We start from the raw sequence: 24,372 nt of genomic DNA on the forward strand, positions 1-24,372 counted from the left end.
TTATGGACTTATAAAAATGTTTGCACTAGGTACAGTCTGATTACCTATTATAAAAAGTACATTCTTAGAAAGTACTTGTTTTATCTTAAACACTAAGGGGTCAATTCTGATTCGGTAAAATCCCCTACGAATCGCTGTACGGTGCATTTTTCCCGTACGAATCGTTCACCTTCAACGTCCCCGTACGTACGATGAAGTATGATCCGAACCCAAAGAAGATCTCATTACGAATCGTACGAAAGATAATACGACTTAAACATACGTACAAATCGCATTCTGAACATGCAGTACGCGACGTCCGTACGGATTGAAGCAGCTTTTTACGAACCAGCCAGTACGATTCGTTACAACAACACTCCGTACGACTCTTTTTCTACGGGAGTACCAAACATCCGTAAAAGCATATTTTGACTCGAACCGTGTGCGAAACGGACCCCCCCCCGGGTACGCGAGTGCACCCCATGATTGCAGGGGAACAGTGCGTAGGGGTACGGTGAGTAGGGGTACAGTGCATCGGGGTACGGTGCATGTGTGTACGGTACATAGGTGTACAGTGCATGGGTGTACGGTGCGTAGGTGTCCAGTGCATCGGGTTACGGTGCGTAGGGGTACAGAGCATAGGCATACTGTGCCTACCCCCATGATTGCAGGGGCATGGTGCATATGTGAATGTGTGGTTCTCCCTACGAATTGCTCATACGATGTTTCCCGTACGAATCGCATTCTCATTCCCCTGTCCGGATCGTACTTGCCGGGTCGCACAGCATGTTTACGATTCCTACGGTTCACCGTGAGGGTCCTGTATCGTACGGATTTTCCGTTGATTTTCATACGGTTCGTACACATTCGTACATATTCTTTTCCTACGGATCGTACTATCCGATTTGGACGTATTTGTACGATTCGTATGGAAACGGCTACGAATACGAATCGTCATACGGATTTGTTTACCAAATACGAATCAACCCCTAAATGATTCTGAGTCAGCCTAAATTATACTATGTGTAGTATTCTTTTTAAACATTGACATATATTCACTGTGCTTTCTGTTAAACTGGGGCTTCAGGGCACTATAAATAGACAAATCAGTACTACGCACTGCACCAAACAGTATCCAATTCTGTGTCTCTCTGGTATCACAAACAGACATCTACAGTGATCACATTAACCAACTGTGGTTTCATATAGTAAAAGACAGCATTCCCAACAATTAGTTTAATTTGTATTTATTTTTCATCTGAGATATGTGCATTATTTTATATGCAGTTGGATAAAGGTAAAAATAACAAAAACACAAATGTATATATTATTTTGCTCTGTTAGCCATGTCTTCGACCCCACCACCACAGCTCTCAGAATTAGAATTGCCATACTTATAATGCACTTTAACCACTGGATGAGGACAGCCTGGAAACAAAACAAATAAACAAAACTGCTCTTCCACATCAACTTAATTTTCAGGTACTTACTGGGGCACTTGTGCTTCCCTTGAGAAGTCAGCCATGGACCATGTGGGGGTGCCCCAGAGTTTAAAGACCTCTGCCTTATAGTAAACTTAAATGGACAAGCATCTTTGTCTTTTCTAGTTAATGAAGTGCCTGGGCTCTTCCCAACTGTCCTTCTTGAACTGATGGAGATCACATGCCCCATACTCAGCCCATCCTGTCACCAGCCTAAGCCAATTTTCTGCTCTTGGAGCAGTTTTAGCAACATCATTAAGGTACACACTTGCTGGACAGATGCTGGCAGGCAAATTAGCCGCCAGGATCTTTAGTATGGAAAAAGTAACTTTCTAAAAGTTACTTTTACTAAATATTTATCAAAAATCAATCTTCATCAATTAATTGGGGTTTTAGTAAATTTGAAATATAGTCTTTGAAGCAAAGCAGTACAACCATTCCATGAGATAATATCTGTGTTGTAGTACATGACTTAGGGCCTTATTTAGACCTTGGCAGATAAAGCACTACATTGCAAAAGTGACGGAGTATCCTACCTGCCAAAGTGAAGTTCCGCCTGCTTCATTTTGAGTCAGGCAGAACTTTAGTTCATGGGAGGCGGAGACTGCTTCATCTCTGCCACCTACATTCACCTCTGACGGCCCTTACTCTGTCGGGCCATCGTAGGTTTGGCCATATGTCTGCTTGCTATATTTAGAGTGGCGATCATATTGCCAGTTTTTGCTTTCACATACCATCCACTAAAACATGGCAAAAGGAGAAACATCTAAATGAAGCCTACACAATGCGAGGAGGTCATTGCTTTTTGTTTTTTTTCAAAAACAAAATTGCGCTGTAGGATTCTGTTTTTGAAAATAGAAAACTGTTGGAAATTTGACATACAGTTCCGTCATGTTGGGGACTGTTTCGTCAGAGGCAACGACGGACAGAGCGGGCCTCCATTTCCTGAGCCTGGTCCAGGTGAGGTGCGGTCCAGTCCCGGGTCAAGCTGGATGATAGCTACATTCCTTGATGCGGAGGATGAGTACAAGCAGGTTGTAAGGTCTTCCTGTATGTTCCTTTATATCCTTTCTGCATATACGTTTTTCACTTTTTTGCAGTAGCAAAAGTTAGAAAGCAGAGGCCCTGAAGAAAGCCGTGGGATTTATTTCCCTACTGGCTGAAACATGTTGGCCAGTCTCCAGTTATTTGTTGAAACTGCTGTTTTGCACTATTCTTGTTTTTAAACTAGGGGTTGTGAGGATATTCTAATAAAAAGTGTTTTTTCGTCTCCTCACCCTATTTTATTCACCACTTTTTTGTTCTTGCACTGCACTTATTCTCATGTGATCTATCACTTATGGTCTAAAAGTGATTGTGGGTTTGATCCATTCCAGCCTAATACCGTGGGTATGGTAATGAGTCTCAATGGTCAAGAGACAGACCATCCCGCCAGATGGATGACCAAATGAGAAGATTGATCATTACGATATATTGATGGGAATCCATTTAGCTGTAGGTGGATCTCACTGGTAATAATTTTTTGTCTTTACGCTTGTCTCTACTGTTTTCTCCTGTCTTTACTTAGGCTTGAAGGTAACTTATGTCCAAACTCAATTAGTAAGGAGTCGAAGCTAGTGAGCTAATTAAATGGCTTTTTTGAGACCCCCGGTTCTTCGTGTTATTATAATAGTAATGTTATAGACAAACAGAGATACCACCTCTTAATTGAGCGGGACAATACCAGTTTGCGTTTCCGAGGTACTTCCTTATAACCGAGCGGGAGAATATCAGTTTCCTTTTTTAGGACAATGTACAGGAAGGAGCTAGGATAGACCTGCTTAGTATGACTTTCTCTCCCAGTACATAACAAAGTTTGTTTGGGCTAAGAACACTACCTCTCTTTCTTCCAGTTGTGAAGTTTTCTGGAAAACTGACATAAGGAATACAAGAATAGGGGTCCGGTTTAGCCGCGCTAATCTATACCAAAGGAGATACATGATAAAAGTTCCCAGACAGGGTAAGATGTTATTGGCTATTTAATAGTAAAGAGGTAGTCCTTCTGGCACAATTCACTGGTCCCCCAGTTTCTAATTCGGGTATGGTGTCTTTCCATTCACAGACAGAAGTAACGTCCTCTTTCTTGTGACTCGACTCGCTTGCTCACGGTAGATGGTGTTATACCAATCGAAAACACTGTGAACTCTTGCTGAAAGTGATCACTATTGTTTGAATAGCCATAGGTAGATAAGACCCTTTGAATTTTGTCTTGCTTTAGCGAATCACTTTAGCTTTTCATTTTCTTTTTCTTTCTGCTACATATTAGGTTGCGTAGTAGCTATTTTGCTTTGTCGTACTTTCTCCTTCCTTGCCTAATAAGCTCTACGTTATATCTAACCAGATGGTGCAGGCCTATCACTGTGATTCTTCATTTTATCTGCACTTAAGGCTTTTTCTATTTCACCTCAAACACAGTTTAGTTTTTCTATCAACGCTTGAACTAAGAGCATGCACACATGATGGCAGGTTTTCTTTCTCTCTGGGTGAATTATCTTCCCAGGTATACTGTACACTTAGGAGATGTTTTGCTACACACCTTCACTAGTTAAACTAAGATGATCCTCGACCAATGAGAGGGATCGGTTCTACTTCGAACCATCACTGAAAGACATTACAGGTTTCTATTGTAACACCAAAGGGAAACTTGTAAAGCGCAAAAACCGCGAGGACATCTAGTGTTGGATTTTGGAAGTGCGAGTGACTTCTGAAGAAGTCCAACACTCAGGTGAGGGGTGTAATCTAGTTAGCTGAAGCATTTGTCAGGAAATTCTATAAAACTTTTAATTTGCGCTTCGAAACCTGGACACAGGGCAGAAACCCATAGAATAACGGGGCATATTATCAAGAACGGCTTTAAAATTATCGCTGCTTTAGCGGCATGAAACTGTAGCTAAAGCGTTGATAATGGACTTGATAATATGCCCTTGCTAATCCCAAGAGAAGCCCACGTTCACACCAGAACATGGGCTTCTATGGGAATTCACAAGGGCATATTATCAAGCCTATTATCGCTGCGTTATCTGCAGTTTCCTGCCGCTAAAGTGGCGATAATTATAACGCTGTTTCTTGATAATATGCCCCAATATCTTCACTGGCCACTTACTAAACAATAAAGGCATGAGACAGGGACCATAGTGGTTCCCATCTTCTTTTCACTTATCTTTCATATTCCCTTGCAGCCCGATGCTTCATCCCACAGTTGCATGAGGGGTGCTCCTTGCCTCTTTAGCACAGATAATACACTTTTGGGCTTCTAGTATGACTGTAATGTGCATTAACTGAATTTGCGCAATGCTCAGACGTCAATAACATACTGCATAACCAGTCAGCCAGTTATTGATCCAATTGCCCAAATAGCAAAACCATATACAGCTTTACATCTACTTTCATAGTTGAAAATTGTGCTTTTACCCTTTATCAGATATCTGCAAAACATTACCGAACAGACAGAAATGATTTTACTGCATTATAATTGTAGACTACAACCGTATGTAACTATACAGTACTTGACCGTACACAAGGGGTGGTGAGAGGGTGGAAAATGCATGATTTTCCTTGAGAGATTGGGAACACTCACAAACTTGTGAAATTGTATGGGGAAATAGCTAATTTTTGTCACATTTCTGCCCAGTTACATTGAGAGGCTCCTAGAGTTGGCATGGCATAATTGAACGCAGAACCACCTATTAAAAAAAGGCCATTGAGGCTGAAGAAGAGTCAGTGACGAAACAAAATGTGGGATGTATGACACCTTACCCTCCATAGTGGGAAACATAATGATGTCCTTGAAAATGCTAGCCTTCTGCCGCCTGTCTGCGCCACAGGGGCACCCTGCACTTTCTCCTGTCTACTGGGGACGTGTCGAGGCCGAGGGCGAGCAAACATGTCTCTCCGGACCTCCGGCATAGACGCGTCGACACTTCCACACGCAGGCACTGTTGTGATGCGTGGTGTGCGCATTGACGTGCTTCTGGCGACCTGTTGACCCCGGGATGTTGCTATCTCCCCCGGTTTCGCGCCTGCCGCACAGAAACAGACGGGCCTACTTGCATCAGAGTTCAGGTAGGTCAAAGGTCACCTATACAACAGGTTGTGCAAATATGTCACTCTGTGAATCCCCAAGCAGGAAAAAAAAACACGACGCCGCCTCCTGGAACTTAACAGCCAATAACCTGATCAATCATTACTCCCTTGAGGGCTTTGGTTTCTTGTAAATTGTTTATGAATATGTTGCTTATGGCAGAGTTCCAAGGGGAGGGATGGACACCTGATGATGTCAGTGACAAGCCTCCTTCACTCACCTGTGGCAGCAGGGCGGGCTCTGAAACCCAAGACGACTATTTAAAGCCACACAGAAGAACAGTAAGTCAACAACACTTCAAGAGCAAGAGACGACTCGGAGAACCTAGAAACCTTCTGAGCGTATTCAAGGAACTTAAAGAGACGAAGCCATTTTACAACTGACTGAATCCTTCAGCCACATTCAAAGGAAAAGGTAAGTCAAATACCGAAATAAAAAAAAATACAATTTCTTAATTTAAATTACATTTTATTATTATGCTTTTTTTCCAACTGTATAATGTGAGCAACAGCTATTCACTATAAGTTCTCTATTTCTTTTTGTATTGAAAGATTGGTTCAGAAATAATATAATTAGCAAAAGTTATAACATACGTCCTAATATTTTCTAGCAATGTCATTTGTTAGCTGAAGGTGCTTTGCACTACTGTACTTCACCTTCCCTATATTGTAATTGTATTTATATAGTGCTTACTATCCCTGACGAGGCGTCAAAGTGCTTTTCAGCAAGTAGCACGCTACTCCGAAACCCAAAAAGGATTAGTGGTGAATTAGTATAGGGAAATTGGAGATTAATTTGAGTGGTGGACATGTGAGTCTGTTAGTTGGATTGAGTAGGGTAATGGAGGGATAGAAGAGGGAAGCATCTAGAAAGCATTTATTTGGGAGATCATAGTAGTAAGATGAGGTTTGCGATGCGTCTCTCACTCGTCTTCAAGTGGAAACTCTAGACTTAGAGCCAGACATACTAAACCTCTTTGTGGTCGCAAATGGTCCGATTAGTAAAATCAGACCATTTGTGACAACAAAATTACCTCTTTGTATGCATTGTTAGAGAATCACAATTTGTGTTTAAGACTAAGGGATCCATTATGATAACGGGCGGATCGCCACCGCCGGTATGACGGTGGTGATCCGCCCGCCAAAAACCTCTGCCTGCTTCTAATTTCCCCCCTACCACATTACCATGGCGGGGGGAAACCCGACGGACGGGAAGACCGTCCGCCGGTTTTCCGCCGGTAGGCAATCCGCCCGATTGCCTACCGGGCGGAAAAGCAGTTTCTATGGTGGCGGTTTCTGGTAGACACCACCATCCATAAGGCAGGTGTTTTTTTACATTGGGGGCCCGTAGCGGGCCCCCAGGGATTCTGGGTTTGCACATGGGTGTGTACATGGGGGGTACCTATGGTACCCCCCTGCAGTTCCATGTACAACATGGCAGGCACCGTTGCATTGTGGTGGGCGTTGCTGAGTGCACCGCCCGCCACAATGTCAGGAATGCAGGATGCACCCGCCACTGTGGCGGGTGCATCCTAATGGCCCTCACGGGACCCCCGCCCTTATGGCGGGCGGTCCCATTTCGGGCCATCCTAATGTACCCCTAAATACTGAATTGGTGTTCGGGAAGGCATGTTTAGGCGTCCCTTCAAAATATTGATTCAGAGTTGGATGTAATAATGTTTTGCTACAAAAATATGGTCACGAAACATTAACATTTTACCGACTATTGAAAGGTAGAGGTAAACCACTCGCCAATGGAAAGGGGTCCTCAAGAGACACTCCTAGAGAATGTTGACAAAAGCATCTTTAAGAGTATAAAATGTTTGTTAAACTTTTCTTTTATTTTTTAAACACACCCTGTTTTCCTTTAAGGAAGACGGGCTGCATTAAAAAACAGATTGCTTTATTTAAAGGCAATCACACACATGGTGGTCTGATGACACCAGCACTGGGCTACAATTTGTGACTTTGCTCATTAGTATTCATGAGTTAGTTCAAATTGCGATCAAGTGATATTTTGCAAAATAACTTATTAGTACATAGGCAAAACACGGCAATGGTTGCAAAACGACTGGTTGCAATTTGTTACCATTGCAGACTACTGCCCACCATAAAAAGAGATCTCTGCAGGCTTGGTGGAGCTTTCATTGCCTTTAAAGGCTCTTCTGAAGGCAGTAATAGTTTGCTGAGTACCCACAATGTTTCATGCAGCCACTAGACAAACATTTCTGTTTTACAAAACAATTCCGAAACCAGGAGTTAGTTTATGTAAAATAAGAAACAAACAACGCTGACACTCTGGAGTTTTCTCCCAGGGTGTAGACGTAATTTTTATTTTCTGTTCGGGCTGCCAGGCTTTGCATGGTTGTCCAAGAAAGAAAGAAAAAGTGCATCGGGGTGTCGGGTCTAAATAGGGCGGATTATCCGGTGTACTTACGCTGATGTCCACAAGTCCATGCGCCCATCAATGTAAGGATTCCTCTGGCAGTTTGCATTAGAATTCTCAACTTTCTGTGCACAGTGCATGTCTGCTAGACAACCTTTTGTCAGGTAAAACAATGCAATTCTTCTGGACATCATTTTATCAGTTAAATCCATTAACCACTTCGATGCTGATGACGAGCTCAGCTCGTCATCAGCTACGGCACTCGTATGCGGATGGCGAGCTGAGCTTGTCATGTAACGCTGTCCTTTAAAAAAGGCCGCACACAGCGGGAAAAGCCGCCGCAGCGATGCGGTTAATTGAGGCCATTACGTTATTCTTACTGAAGAACTTGACTGAAGAGACAATAGACCACCTCCAACACTTTCAGCCCTATTTGAATTTCTCCAGGCAACTATTTTACCTACGTTTCAACTTCCTTAAACAGTTTGCTTGACATCACCTCCATACGGGAATTGGAAAAACGCGGTTGGCAAATCCCGCTGTGTTTCACATCCCTCTGCTGACACCACATGTTTGTGTTCTACATATTCTTATGTCTTCACCAGACTCCAGTCTCAATCAATACCTGGTGAGCTGCCCGCTGTTGACCATAGCATCCAATCCAATAACTCCAATTGAACTGCTTCCATAAAATAATTGATTAGATATAATGCCACTCTGGTTGCTTTGGTTTTTGGATCAGATATTTACAGTCGAAATGTATGGATTTTCCATTACCTGAACCGTATTTCTCAGCCTCTGTGTGTTCTGTTGGTCTTTGATTTCTGGTTTACCCGCACATTTTTAATGGATTCATTTATGTGACACTTTGAACTGGGCAGTTAGGCTTAAATGCCAGATTAGATATATATTTTGTGCTCAATGTGAGAAGTGTCTGGTTTACAGTCACGTCAACAATTTATAGGCGAGGGAATGAAAGAACAGAAAACAAAACGATTTTTATTTTGTCACAAATTTGGTAAAATGGAACTTAGGTTCAGAAGTTGATTTCATTCTTTATTTATTTTGTTACAGTTTTTTTTCTAACTCGAACCTGGCTGAAGGGCATTTGCGGTCTTTACAACAGAACCAGACTATGTTACACATTTTCTTTCCTATTCAGGTACAGGGAGATTAGGTGATTTGCCCTAAACCACAGGCTGTTGAGCCTTAGCTATGATTTAAACTTTCAAACCTGTGCCCAATATTCAAAAGTCAGCTGCTCTAGCCACTAGACCATTGAGCCACATGTCCTTGCTTTTATATCTGACAATTTAACAAATAGGCCACATCTCTTGTGTATTGACGCCTGCATTCCATCATTCACCGGCATAGTCAAAAGACGTAATGAGGAATATCTTTGACCAGGAGATAGGGGAGACAGGCTGCACAGCAGTCTCCACAACATGTATGAAGGGTTAAAGCATACAAGAGACAAGGGAGCGAGGGGTGTTCGCAATCTGTCACCCTCAGTAGAGTTTAGACGTCACCGACCAGCATGAGTGGACATCTTCAGAAGACAAAAAGTAACCAAGGCCCCCTTGAAGCAGACAACAATAGCATATGGCACATTTTTTAAAATATTTATGAGATGCTGCATGCAGACAAACATTAAGGCCTTCATTATATCGACCCTGTTAATTGCGATATATGCAGTAACTCCTGTTACCAAACCTATCGCAATTATGAGTTGAGATAAAGTCCACCATGTCTAAACTGCAGATATTTATTTGGGGGAAATGGATGGTATTTACCTGAAAATGCAGCTTCAAAATCCACCTTATTCCCTCTAACCTCCCAATTGTGTGGTCCAAATTGCACCTGATAAATTCCCGCTTAACAGAGTCGGATTTTATCTGGTGCGATAAATATCATACCAGTTATCTGGCCACTTGTAATATTAAGTTGTGCTGTGAGTGTACACTTCATAATTGACTACAGGGAGGAACTTAAAGACGATTGTGATACCTTTCGAGGGCCAGGTAGTCCAAAGCACACAAGAGGGCGCCCATAGCTTAAGCTTTAACTACTAACCAGTTAGTACTACTTCATAAGAAGTGCAGGCTAGCCCAGCTGGGATAAGCATGAAGACAGGCATGCGCAATCTTCACGTTGGCAGGAAAGAGGGCAACATCAATGGATCAATGTTGGGTGTTTAGTAGGCCTGTGCATAATTTTTCTCCCGACATTTTGTGAAATTTTAGGAAAATTGTGTGAAAATACACAAAATTACACAAATATTGGCAGGGTATCTCCTGTGACTTTTCTAGGTGACGGCACATGCAGGAGAGAGGAGAGGGGTTTTATCAGAAAATGTCTTTCAAAGAGAACTTCTCTACCCTAAGTAGTCTTTCTTAAGCAAAAATAGTGTTTCTTTTTTAATATGTGAAATGGCTAAAATTTCAGATGTAATGTGAAATTTGGTAATTGGGTGGGATTATTCCTGTGAAATGAAAATTATGTACAGGCCTAATACAAAGAAGGAAAAAAGGCTGTAAATTGTCTGATATTCCAAAAACCTTCTTATTATGCCCTAACCCCACCCCCACACCCCCAGCACCAGCTTTAGAGGCTTCAGACTTGATGTTGGTTTCATAATACAGCATGCAGTCAAATCACAGGCTTCATGGATTCCAACCCTAGGGAACTCTTGCTGGCAGTGCTTCATTTGAGCCAGTAGTTGCAGGTGGGGCACACCAGCACTTATGTTTGTGGACCAGCACTTATTTTTCTTCAAAAGGCTCAGATTCAGAGCAAGAACAAGAGATAGATCAGCATAAAAAGGTGTAAGAAGGGGGAACAGAAATATACAAAAATTGTGACAAAGGGAGCGAGCAGGGATGAAAAGACCAAGAGTGGGATGGTGGATTAAAGAGGCATGTGTGGAATAAGGACTATGGTCCCTTGATATTCAGCACCCAGCCTTCTATAGCACCAGCCACAGGAATGTTTGGCCCAGTTACCTATTCTATTACAAATAAAGCACTTCTTGTTGGTAACCGAGCGGGTAGGGCCATTGTGTGTTTTTTAATCATTACTTAGATATGCTATTATAGCAATATGTAAAAATAAACTGTCACCCCATCTTTAGAGTAGGCTGTAATGGGTGTCTTAATTAAAGAAGGAATCAGACTTTTAACATCATTGATACTAAATTTATGGAGTAACTGAAATCTTCTTTTCCAACTTCTATTCCATCAGATGATTCATTCGCTGAGACACACTTCGGTCTCTCCTAAGATGGCGCCCCTCTTGCAGAATGAGGGTAAGATCACCAGCAAGATGGTCCAAGGGGAACTGAACAGCTTGAGCCCAGATGTAAGAGCCTTTGTGGTGGGCAGTGCCAAGGTGTGCCAGCCCGAGAGCATCCACATCTGTGACGGGTCCGAGGAGGAGAACGAGGGGATCCTGGCCCTGATGGAGGAGCGCAACATGATCAAGAGGCTGACCAAGTATGAGAACTGGTGAGTGAAGGGCGCCCTCTCCTAGACGGGTCCATAGTCTATAATTATATGTTTATTTCACAGCCAATTTGCACTTTGACTCCTGAGACCTAGAGATTATTTAGTAACTAATTTAATAGTCTGGGATTGTGACAGGATATAAATGACGATGAGGAGAGATATCAGATTTCTGCAAACAGATTGTACCGGTTGGTAGAAATAACTTGACAGTTCTCCGCATTTCATAAGCACAAAGGTGTTTTCAAAAAGCAATCTGCCACCTTCAAGGATACACTTGTCTCTCATTTAGCTGGCCATAAGTAACTTTCGGTTTGAAGTCCCATGGTATTTGTCGAAGAGTACTTACCCAGTCTTTCCTCTCTTTCCATAGCTGGCTGGCTCTTACTGATCCCAGGGATGTAGCCCGAATTGAGAGCAAGACGGTCATCGTTACTCAAGAGCAGAGGGACACTGTGCCCATCTCCAAGACTGGAACCAGTCAGCTGGGGCGCTGGATGTCAGAGGACGACTTCGATAAGGCATTTAAGGCCAGGTTTCCAGGATGCATGAAAGGTGAGGCTAAAAATACAACATGATTTAGAAAACCCACAAAGATGATGAGGGAACAAAAATAATTTATGCACAAGATTCTTTAAAATTTTTAAAATATGTTGATACCATGCATAGCAATGTTTAATAATTTAGCTTACCGGTACATTGAAAATATGTGGGGACCATTGTTGGATAAGAATCTCTATGTTGGTTGGAAGAGCCAATCAAATTATTCAATACAGGGAAATAGCAGATTTTGTTAACGGTCTCATAAATAATGCCTCGCGTAGGAATCAACCAAGCCAATGTTATGACAAACATTGACTACATGAAGTTGATTGGTTAATACATCTGCCAAAGACCAATGTATACAGAGATAAATAGGAGTTTGGCCTGTTGTTTTGTAGAGTGGATAAGATGTTGACAGTAAATCATGTAAACCAGTAGAAAGCTGGCACACATATTCTACAGCTAACTGTAGGACAATAACACACCCTCTTCTTAAACAGGAAGGTCGATGCGTAGACGGATCATCAGTGCACTATGTTGGAAGTTGCTAATTGACAAATAGAAAAAATGGTCTGATAAGAAATAGGAAAACAGGAATGGTGGCAAACCATTGCTTTGGATTTGTGGCAGCAAAATGGAGGCGCAAAATTTCTGACACCCCAAACCTTTCCTCAATCAGAGTTCGCACATTTAACTGGATCAGAGATGGCGTTAATCCCCAATTTCATGAGAAAATGTGTCCACTAGTTAAGACACCTTATAAAGCCTAAAAAGTCATAAACACAAAAATTAAATACATGATTGAGTCCAATAATTGAGTTAGAGATCAATCAAAAGTTAAAGTGTTTTATTACAAAACTCAAGACTAAAGCGTTACACAGTCGGTGTCATGAAAGCCCTCCAATGCGAAGTTATACAGAATATGCAAAAATCTGAAATTATTCTATGTCTCAAATAGAAGAAATCAGAACTAAAACAGACAACATCCCATTCTAGCATTCAGGAAGGCTCTGCATCATCCCCAAAATCAAAGTGTTTTTACACATTGTTTTCGCATACGAAATTACAGTGACCATGAACTCACTGTGGTGTGAATAAATGTATCATTTTATCAGCAAATCAGAGCACATGAAAAATAAGAATCACATTGCCTTCTAAGCACTAACCCACCACATGAATACATTATTCAGCTCCCTCTATGCTAATGTCGCCTGGAGATGCTAGAACATAACGACATACATGAACAATAAGGCATTGTGTAAATGAATGGAGCACAGTAAACTAACGGAAAGACTTTGTGAATGTTTCAAATTTTGGAGGAACAGCGAAAAGTTAATCAAGAGCAGACAAGTAACAATAGAAATAAATCATTATATTTCAGCTTGACTGTGTGCTGAAGAGTTTCCAAGGAGAGAGGATGGGTAGGGGAGAAGACAGGATGAATGGCAGAGATTGACTTCTATTTTGGAGAATATGGTGTTTGCACCACTACTAATGTGGCCTATTTACCATACATCAGAAAAAAACAATTCCCCTTCAGGTCATGAGTGTTCACAATGAAGATAGGCAGTCTAGTCTGTGTGAACTGTGGTACATAATGCCATCTCTACGGCAACTTTCCTTAACATGAAACCTGTGTTGTTTTGTAGGTCGCACCATGTACGTCATCCCTTTCAGTATGGGTCCCATTGGGTCGCCCCTGTCCAAGATTGGGATTGAGCTGACGGACTCGCCGTACGTCGTGGCCAGCATGAGGATCATGACCCGGATGGGCACCGACATCTTACGAGCCCTGGGTGGCGGCGAGTTTGTGAAATGCCTCCATTCGGTTGGCTGCCCCTTACCACTGCAAAGTAGGTTAACAACAGGTTGTAGGGAAGTTTCTCTTCCTCTTTCTCTTCATCTGGTTTAAATTTCATATTAATGTTGCACTTATTGTATGTCTGCAGATCCCTTGGTGAACAACTGGCCATGTAACCCTGACCTGACACTTATCGCGCACATACCTGAACGCAGAGAGATCGTGTCCTTCGGCAGCGGCTACGGAGGGAACTCCTTGTTGGGGAAAAAGTGCTTTGCGCTGAGGATCGCCAGCAGGATTGCCAAGGAGGAGGGATGGCTGGCTGAGCACATGCTGGTAGGATGAGATTATATCTACATGAAAATCATACAGTGTGCTGTAGGCACCAAATACTAAAATATATGTCCATTTTCTTGCTTTATCATTAGCTTTTAGGCAATATGTGATAGATAGGGCCACTGAAATCATATGATTCTGCGGCTGTGGTGTTTTCCGCTTAGTTATGGATTTACTGCATTTGCCAAATCATCCCTCACTTGCTGCATAATCTGAAAAATTTAACAAAAACAAATGTTGTTTCTTGCTCAAATGCATTAAAAGTTACAAAAAACACAGCAAAATAATGAATTAATACTACCCCAAATTGTGTTGCACTGGCCGGCACAATTTGGTTTTCCTGCCGCACAATTTAGTCAACGCTGTAACGTAATTTGGTCCTCCCCTGCTGCATAATTCCAGTGGCCCTGGATGAAGTCTGGGATCCCTTTCGAAATCAGGTGTACATGTTGAATACAATTGCAGACATAGTGACAGTTCCAAGATGTAATTATTATTGCAATGGTAGTAAAGTGCATGCTTAGTAAAGCGCAGTTGAGAGCCAGCATCCGCAGTCGTTCATGGTTAAGTCGCAAATTCTATGCGAATGGCAGGAGAATGTAACTAAATGTGTTCACAATAGAGGAAAGGAGCCCTAAAGAGGATATCATGGAATCAATTAGACACCTCAGAGGCATAAGCACAGTACAGGTGATAAACATGCTTCAGGGAGGTTGCATAGCACCATATCGCTCCTCAAATAAAGACCTACAGATATAGCATGACCGTAATATCGTCTACGAAAATATTGTCAAGTTAAGAGTAGATTTCCTATTGTTAACTCCATCAGAACAATATTCTGGGATTCACAATATAAATGTAGGTCACTAGGTCTCAAAGAATATTTTGGTACAACTCTCTTCAGGAGATCAAGTAACATTAGAACTGACAGAGAAATGTGAACGTGTGAACTGCAAAGGCTCTAAAGCTTAGTCGCTGTAAATTTGGTGTGATAATTGCTCACACATATTTTGAGATACCCTGGTGTGCATTCATTAGCAGGTGGGCAATTACTGCGCCAAGTTTATTTTGAGAGTTTGTAATGGGGGCTAAAGCTGTAATTGTGCTTGTTTCCTCCTTCTGAGGTGCACAAACTCTGTCCTACAACAGATGCTGTCCTACAACAGATGTGGCTTACTGTACCTGGTGAAAGTCATGCAGTCAAACACCTGCAGGATGATGCAGTGCAGTTTGTAAACTTGGTGCAAACAGTCACACATGCAAATCTAATCAGGGAGGACTTTTGTGAAATTCCATTAGACATTTCATTGGAGTGAACAGGGTGAGACCAACACGTTGTTACATTGCTAGTAAAGTTGTGTGCAGCTACCAACACAGTTGCACCTCTCTCACGACAGACAACTTACCGTTTAGTGAACAACTAGATAATGCTACTTTGTAGGCTTACAGACCATTATGGCAACAGGCTGCACCAGTAGAGTAGCTAGAGCTTTTGCCGCCTGGGGCGGTCCCTGAGTTTGCTGTTCAGTGACGGCCGGTGCATGTAAGCGCGCGAGGGGGGAGTCGACAGTCGACGGCGAGGGAAAATAACATGTAAAAAGGAAAACAACTTACCTTGCACTCGCCAAAATTGCTCACCTCACCCGCCGCCCCCAGAAAAGTGCTGCACAAGGTGGACCGCCCCCCCCCCCCCCCCCCCCCGTCCCAGCTACGCCAATGGGCTGCACTTAAGTGTAAATATTTAATACGTTCGATCTGTCAGTAGTTTAGAAATACCTTTATGGAGAGTGTCTTAAAAGAAGCACAGCTATCTGAGAGTTTGCAGCACAGCAAATCATTGCAAATATACCAAAATAAACTGGTTCTCTCTCTCTGATGGCTGCGGTTAAACGGACTGAAATTGTCGTAATCCGTATTCCTCCTTTTTCTTAACATCCATGAAGCATTGTGAAGTCCAGAAGGACTATATGCATGTCATTACTCCTTATACAACCGGAATCTATATGTTGTGGTTCCTGAATATTGACTACAGAATATAGTTGAACACTAATATCATAGACAGAATAGCAAGGGACAATATATCAAAAGGTAAGTATGTGTAGATTTTCTATACCCAACTCCACATCTACATACCTTGACAATAGACATATATTTGCAAGGTACATAGATGTGGAGTTAATATAGAATTTCTATACCGAACTCCACGTCTAAATACCTTGACAATATATATATTTTCAAGGTACATAGATGTGGAATTAACAATTGTAAATCTGTACTTCCCTCTGTTCACTTACTTTTCGATATGTTGTCGCTCTGTAATTATTTCCGCAGTATTAGTATATCACGATAATGTTCTTTCGATATGCCAGAGTACAATAATTTTTAGGAAGTGAACACTGGAGGGCACATATTGATGGAGCATCAGGCGATCTGATAGACAAAATAAGGATATAAAGATTGTCATCTGCAGAGGATGATAGAAGAAATATGATATTATATTTACTTATTTATTACTTTGTGAATTCATTACATAAAAAAATCACAATTCAACCTGTATAATATAGCAACAGGTGGGATTGGGTCTGCCCATTCACATACCTAATAAGTAACCAATGAAGGCATAAAATCAAAAAACATCATGACAACAGTTAAAACCAGTTCCAGTATGGAGCATAAAGACACGAGAACAGTGAATAAAGAACACATATGTCTGATGCTATGGGGGATTAAGTGGGGAGAAAAGGAAGAGGTTAGAAGGTTTTCAAGAAATTAGGGAAAATCGAGAAAATATAAAGGAGAGGATTTAGGAACAAAGAAATAAAGGGGAATTTTGAGGTGTGGAGGCCTGCAGTTGAAAGGAACCAAGACTTTATGAGTAAAGTGACATCCAAGATAATGGGGAGGTGAAAATGTGAATAGTTGTGAGGAGCAGAAAACAAAATTTAGGATTTGCAGGTTCATGAATACTCAAAAACATGAATAAAACTAGTTCGAACATGCCCCTGTTCAAGTGTTTCTGCCCTCCCTTTTCCTCTGTGAGTGGACTCAGTCCTCTTTTATGGACATGGCAACCTGCATGCTAATGTCAAAGGAACTCTGTCCTGATACCTTGTGGAAGTGTGGTTGGGAGGAGGATTACGCAGATCTTCTCAGCCAAGCACAATTCAGTACCCCAACATTAGCTAAGATCCTTTTACCTCTTGACCTGTTCTGGACATTGCAGAGCAGCCGAAAATCCCTGGCTGAGAGCTTCACAGTGTAATCCCCATTATATTGGCAATTTGGTGCCAGCCCCTTACATCTCCTCTGCAAATCTGATCTGCTGGTTACATATTTGGAGGAGTATTTCCATTTTAAATAAAACTTGATGTTGGTGGGCTCCGCCCAGTTCTTTAAAGCAGCAAAAATAATATTCCTCCTGAAAAGTAACTTGTCCTTCATTTGGCCTCGAGGAAGGAGCCCTGTTCGCCAGCCCAGAGAGATGTTTGTAGCGGAAATATTCTGCAGGTGCCTGTTTCCCTCAAGGTGACACAAAGGATGGGACGCTGAAGGAGGAAGCCCACTTGATGAAACAGAGGAACCTGTACTGCTCAAGATGGGGGAATCAGGCCCTGGACAATGAGACGGAAGCAAAGCTCAGCAAACTCATGAAGGCTACCTTCAGGAAGAGAAGTGCCCGGAAACACAGTGGCCTTGCAGCCCAGCTGCTCTGCTCAATCCCATGATATAATCAAGAATGTTAAGGACTTGAGGGGAGCATTCAGAAATGATGTTTGTTGGTGACCCTGCATTGTCCCTGACCCTCTTCATACCATTTTTGAATTTCTGGTAGCCTATATTTGCCCTTTTGCATCTCGAGAGGTACTCAGTGTTTTTCCTTCTCACACGCATGTTGGATAAGGCTCACTGCATTCAACATGTATTCTCAGGTCATTCATGTTTGTAACAGGTCTCTCCACTGCTCTGTCCATTGCCAGTACACTGGCATCTGGATCTCTGGTAGCACGCGAGTTTGTGTCAGTTGTGAATTTGGGAGCTAGTTCCTAGCATCCCAAAAGTGTCAACATTTGGCTTGAGATGAACCTCTCATCGGTTTGTGTACTGGGTTTAGGTCCTCTTACTCTCGGGGACTGAATTTCATTTCCTTAACCATGTAGGCTCACGCTCCCTGAGTTGCACCAACCTGCACCCTGACCCAACGCTGATGAAACCCCGATCTCAAAATACCGAGCGCTGCTTCTATGTTCCATTGAATTAGTACTGTCATCTCAGACCGCAATCGAAGTTCACAAAGACATCTGAATATGGGCATACCCAAACCTTTTCCATGCGGAAAGATTGGTCAAAGATTCCCATGTTATTTGCTTTATGTAAACTACTACAAACAAGATTGGGTTTGCATCTAAACTTTAACGGATGCTATTCTTGTACATAAAGAACGCTATGTAATTTTCTTTATGCAAAGAAAAAAACAATGTCTTTTATTAAATAGCTATCCATGAGCGGATCTTGGAGAATTGACTCTGTTTAGGGACTTACGTCATGCAATATCTGTATTTCAAAACCTCTACTGTCTTCTGCAGTCAGTCCTAAGGGCCTGATTTAGATCTCAGCAGATGGGTTACTCGGTCACAATGGTGACGGATATCCCGTTACAGGTACTGCCCAGCAACCTCTGACTGCCCCAGATGCCCTAAATCATCTGCAGGACTTAGCATTCACATGTATGCATCTAATATGTCTGCAGCAATTATCGCAGAGGGAATCTTCTTGAACCTTCTCCAAAAGGTTCCAAACAGCTGGAAGTGACTCAAACATCCTTAGTCTCTCGTTGGATACGTGGAAAATATTGCGATACCTTATTTCTAGTAAGTAGATAGGAGAAAACAGGCGTCTGTTCCATTAGAGCAGAGTGAGCAGTAATTTGTGTTTTTTGGTTGGTGTGACAATACATGGGACACTCCACAGTGAGCAAACATCTGTTTATCTTCCACAGATATTGGGAATCACAAATCCAGAAGGTGAGAAGAAATATTTTGCAGCCGCCTTCCCTAGTGCATGTGGGAAAACCAACATGGCCATGATGAACCCAACGCTGCCCGGGTGGAAAATTGAGTGTGTGGGAGATGACATTGCCTGGATGAAGTTTGATGAAAAAGGTAACTTGCTCATGTCTAAGGATTTTGGCTGCTTTACTGTTATACGTTAAGAGCTTTAAGACCTACTTTTGGTTCAGGATAGTGAGACGGATTCACCAATTCCAGCTGGTCTCGCTGCAGCAAAATATAGGAATTACTAGTTACTTTCCAATGCAAGGGGAATAATACTGGTTCCATGTGCTTTTTACCATTCCAAGGAATCTAATGGCACAAGTCTGCATCAGTTCACCACCTGCTTGTAGCAGACGGCAAACGGACGCAGGGACCCTGTTATGGCTTGTGGTGTGGGTGGCGGAGGTGGGAGAAGGGCCAGGAGTGGGAGGAAGAGCCAGGGAAGCGCTTGCTACCCCTGCATCCCTGCATGTTGAAGGAAGATGAGGGGCAGGGGGCGGGGCTATGCTGCAACCCCAGTATTTTCTCTGTCAGGGACACTGTCTCAAAGCTCGGGATTGGCAAATCAAGTAATTGAAGTCATGATAAATTGGGACCCAGAGATACCCAAAAATCTGTAATTAACTGGAGCACTAATCTAAGGCACACCATTCCAGGTTGTTCGTAATAAGGTTGTATATGATGCACTATGCGAGGGCAAGTCTTTAGTTTCTTTCTAAAAGATAACGTTGCTGTGTTGCAGGTCACCTCAGGGCTATTAATCCAGAGAATGGATTTTTTGGTGTTGCTCCTGGAACATCAGTCAAGACAAACCCAAATGCCATGAAGACCATCGAGGCGAACACAATCTTCACCAATGTTGGGGAGACCAGTGATGGCGGCATTTACTGGGAGGGCATCGGAGATATCCTAGAACCTGGGGTGACACTGACATCATGGAAGAACAAGGAATGGACACCTGACAGTGGTAAGAAGCAACGCACAGACACTTCTGAAAGTAAAGCTCTTTTTGATCTCTTTTTGGGCTAGCTTGTAGACTTGATCTTGGGTTCTCATATGTCACATTGCCTTTTCATCACTCCAGATGAGCCTTGTGCCCATCCCAACTCCCGGTTCTGCACTCCCGCCAGCCAGTGTCCCATCATTGATCCGGCATGGGAATCCCCTGAGGGCGTGCCAATCGAGGGAATCATTTTTGGAGGCCGCAGACCTAAAGGTAACTACTGTTAATCATTTTTTGAAGAAGTTCAAACTAGCCTCTTTCTGTGCAGAGTTGCATACAATTCGTAACAAGTATGTAGTCACTATTTAACCGTTTACCCACAACAACGTAAAATAGAAGGGTGGAAAAAATTCCACCATTGACAATGGATAGAACCAACCAGGTCCAAGACACGCGTCTCTGAAGCTCCTGCCACGCAGGAGGGGACGGGGGGCAAACCTTTAGGGTCCCCGTTAAAACAGCGGGCAATATATATATATGTGTGAGATATGGGAAACCTAGTGGCCCCTCAACACATTTTGCAGTGGGTCCCATCATTTTGTAGTATACCACTGGTGCCAACATACTGCTTATAAAAGACATTGCTTCTGTAGCACAAGCGCCTAAAGCGGACTTGTCTCCTACAAGTATAAACAGGGTTATCCCATGGACTGTAGGAGCAGAATGATAAGCGCTGTGCTGCATCATTTTCTGTCTTTACCTCTACACTATGATTACTTCCTGGTGTCTGCCTTTTCCAAGTCCTTTTTCCCCTGTTACTGGTCCACCCCATCACTCTTGCAGGAGGGTGATGATTCTGTACCTGTACCGCCTGTCAATTAACACTGAACCTCACTTTTTTTCCACACAAAGTAAAATCCTATAGATGTCTGACTACTATGCCCACAACCATTCATCTGAAGCATCCAGTAATAAACCACATTTCTTTTTGACTTCGAAATCGCCCAATAAACCCCAATCTGGATAACAAAATGTAGACCTTGATCCTCCCCCAAAATGGCTCTTTTGACCTCTGGTAATGTGTGCACATTTGGGGAATTGATACGGAATAACATCATCTGTGCACGAAATAATAAGCAATTTAGTTGATTTTGAAAAAAGCCTATAAGTAGGGCCACTGGAATTATGCTGCAAGAAATTATAGAGCTAGAAACTGAAAATTATGCACATAATATGGCACATTGTGTGATGGTAGCAATTCATTATTTTGTCATTGTTACACATTTTAACACTGTCTGGACAGAGATTTTACCTGATTAGTACTAGTGTAACCAAACTACAGCACTATGCAACTGAAAGGTGAAGTACTTTCTGCAATGCTGCAACACGTGTTGCTGCATTTTTAGTAACTTTTGTTCCGTTTGAGCTAAAAACAACTTTTTTTGATAACAATCTGCTAATTATACAGCAGGAGATGAGTTATGTGGCAAATGACACAAATCAATGATTACGTGAAAAATGCTGCAGAATCAATTCCAGTGGCCCTGCCATTAAGGATCTGCCAAAATATGGCTGATTCTTAGTGCGGTCTACATCTCTTCGCCTAAAGAATATCGACTGATCACTGTGTCCTGAAGCTATTTTGTAGGCGTAATGGGGGAATATGGAGAGTGATTTAATAGCCTTACCCTGTACCAATAAGCCACATTTGTGGCATGATTTGTATAACTTTCACAATAAATTCCCAGTTGGGTTAAAAAAAATTGTTTTTTGTAGTCATAACTAATTGGTAGAAGTTGTCATGGTTTTCCGATCGAATATGGGACTTGTGGTTCTTCCTCTGGTCTGCAGGTGTTCCTCTGGTGTATGAAGCTCTGAGCTGGGCGCATGGGGTGTTTGTGGGGGCGGCCATGAGATCTGAGTCCACAGCTGCTGCAGAGCACAAAGGTGAGTCACATTTTTATTTTGTGCTATTAAATGTCGTGCAAGGTCTTCTCTGTCACAGTCTGGTTGAATATACACCAGCGTTCAAACAAAACAAGGTCATTTTTGAAAAATTATAGGGGCATATTATCAAGCCCAATTTTGACGCTTTAGCTGCCGTTTTTGGCCGAAAAGCGGCAATTTAAATATCGCTCTATTATCAAGGACACGCTAACGCATGTTTCCATCAGTTGGCAGCCATCTTTTCTCCACTTTGCATGTCAGCGATTATTATCGCTAATGGCATGTAAAGTGGGCGTTCCTCAAAGAACAACATGGGAAAACATTGCTAATACTGCATTGCGATATTTACAAGGATGCCCCAGACCCGCAAATCGATGATCGAAGTCGCGCTAAGCCCCCTTCGTCTAAAGGATTTTAACTCCTGCTATTAATCCGACTTAGTCATCTGTAACATGGGAGGTGGATCTCAGGGCTAAGTCCACACCAGCCTATTATCAAGGTTTACATTTTCGCAGGGCATTTTTTGCTATTTTTCCCACGCTAAATCATGTTATCACACTCTGTCGCTGGATTTCACATCGCCTGGGGAAAGGCGTTAACAATACGTCGCTAACCCGGTGCTAAAATCCAGCGATGGACGGCGATAATGAAAATCGCGCTATAGGTGATTTACGATAATTATCGCACGTGCTTGATAATATGCCCCATATTTTTCTGTACTTGCAATTAAGACTCCCTGCCACTCCCTTGACACAAAAACACAAACCTTCAAACAAAGTACCTAAAATTGGACACCATCACTTCCAAACTAAACTGTCTTTAAAAAAAACTCACCCTGAATACCAAAAAGTTTTTTTTAATGAGTGTGTATAAGTCTGTGCTCTCCCCTAAAAATAACTTGTGTCATTTACATGTGATTCTTTACTCATTTAATTTCAGGCAAAGTCATCATGCACGATCCTTTCGCCATGAGGCCTTTCTTCGGCTACAACTTCGGCCGCTACCTCGCCCACTGGCTGAGCATGGAGCACTTCCCCGCCGCCAAACTACCCAAGATCTTCCATGTCAACTGGTTCCGCAAAGATGCACAAGGCAACTTCCTCTGGCCCGGCTATGGTGAGAACTCCCGTGTTCTGGAGTGGATGTTCCGAAGGATCAACGGCGAGGGGTGCGCGGATCGCACAGCCGTCGGCTATGTGCCCACTGCCACGGACTTCAACTTAAAAGGGCTGGGAGATGTCAACATGGCAGAGCTGTTCCACCTGTCCAGGGAATTCTGGGAAGAGGAGGTGGAAGACATCAAGAAATACTTTGATGAACAAGTCAACACGGACCTTCCATATGAAATAGAGCGGGAGCTCCTCGAGCTGGAAAATAGAATTAAACAGCTGTGAGCTGCAGCTCAGAGTGATTGGTGAATCACTTAATGAACATAATTGAACAATAACTAAGAAACCTCGAAATCTGAGGTGCAGGCAAAGGCCAGTTGCGGTGACTACTATATTGTTACGTATATAGTAAAGTCACATTAAAAGTTGATACAATGACTGCGGCAGTCCGGAAAAGCCTCAGTAAAGCCTATAGCAGCACTGCATCAGCAATGCTTAGAATGTTTAGCTATGAAAACATATATGAGTCATGTGCCAGAGGTTGCTATGCAGTTGGACCTGTGGTCTTCAGTTTTTTTCTGACTTCCAGAGTAATGTTAAATTTTACAAAAGGTCCACTTCAACAGAGGGAGTCTGGGAAGAGGATGAGTGTGAAAGCAACAGATAGAATGCAAACATAGTAAGCTCACATCCTTATCACCTCTTGCTTTTATACTACATAAAAAAGTAGCAAAACATATGGATTTTTAAAAGCAATGCAAGAAAGAGTGAAACTCAATGAATTGTTGGATAGCTGCACGGTTTCAAGAGGAGGATTGAAACTGTACCTTAACCCTTTCGATGCTGGTGACGAGCTCAGCTCGTCATGATGCACGGTTGAGCTGTGCTGATGACGAGCTGAGCTCGTCATGAATACAGCCTAGGAGCAATTTCCAGCACTGGGGGGTAAAACGCCCAGCAGCCATGTGGTTAAGAAGGAAATGGGCAATAAAAGATGAGAGAAAATTCAAAGATTACATTTTATAGCAATATATAGGTCTCTGTCTAGATCAATATGTAAATAGTCCAAGCAAATTCTACTATATCTCATAAATATTTTTTTCTAGAACACGTTTGTAATAATTCCAATTGCTTTTATCACTGAGCTGTTATAATTAATAAATTATATTTTAACAAA

The 24,372-nt window shown here is 42.4% G+C and overlaps 1 protein-coding gene across 1 annotated transcript; it reads left to right on the forward strand.

Annotated features, from left to right (window-relative positions):
* The first annotated feature begins 5,835 nt into the window (after positions 1-5,835).
* On the forward strand, positions 5,836-24,372 carry LOC147706053 (phosphoenolpyruvate carboxykinase, cytosolic [GTP]-like). The gene is made up of 10 exons (XM_086932502.1): positions 5,836-5,994; positions 11,206-11,468; positions 11,839-12,020; positions 13,658-13,861; positions 13,958-14,145; positions 19,142-19,304; positions 19,939-20,163; positions 20,281-20,412; positions 21,991-22,086; positions 23,026-24,372. Exons 2-10 carry the CDS (start codon positions 11,206-11,208, stop codon positions 23,478-23,480), a joined length of 1,908 nt encoding a protein of 635 aa, XP_086788628.1. The 5' UTR covers positions 5,836-5,994; the 3' UTR covers positions 23,481-24,372.

Source organism: Lissotriton vulgaris, chromosome 7 (assembly GCF_964263255.1).
Source record: "Lissotriton vulgaris chromosome 7, aLisVul1.2, whole genome shotgun sequence".
NCBI lineage: Eukaryota > Metazoa > Chordata > Amphibia > Caudata > Salamandridae > Lissotriton > Lissotriton vulgaris.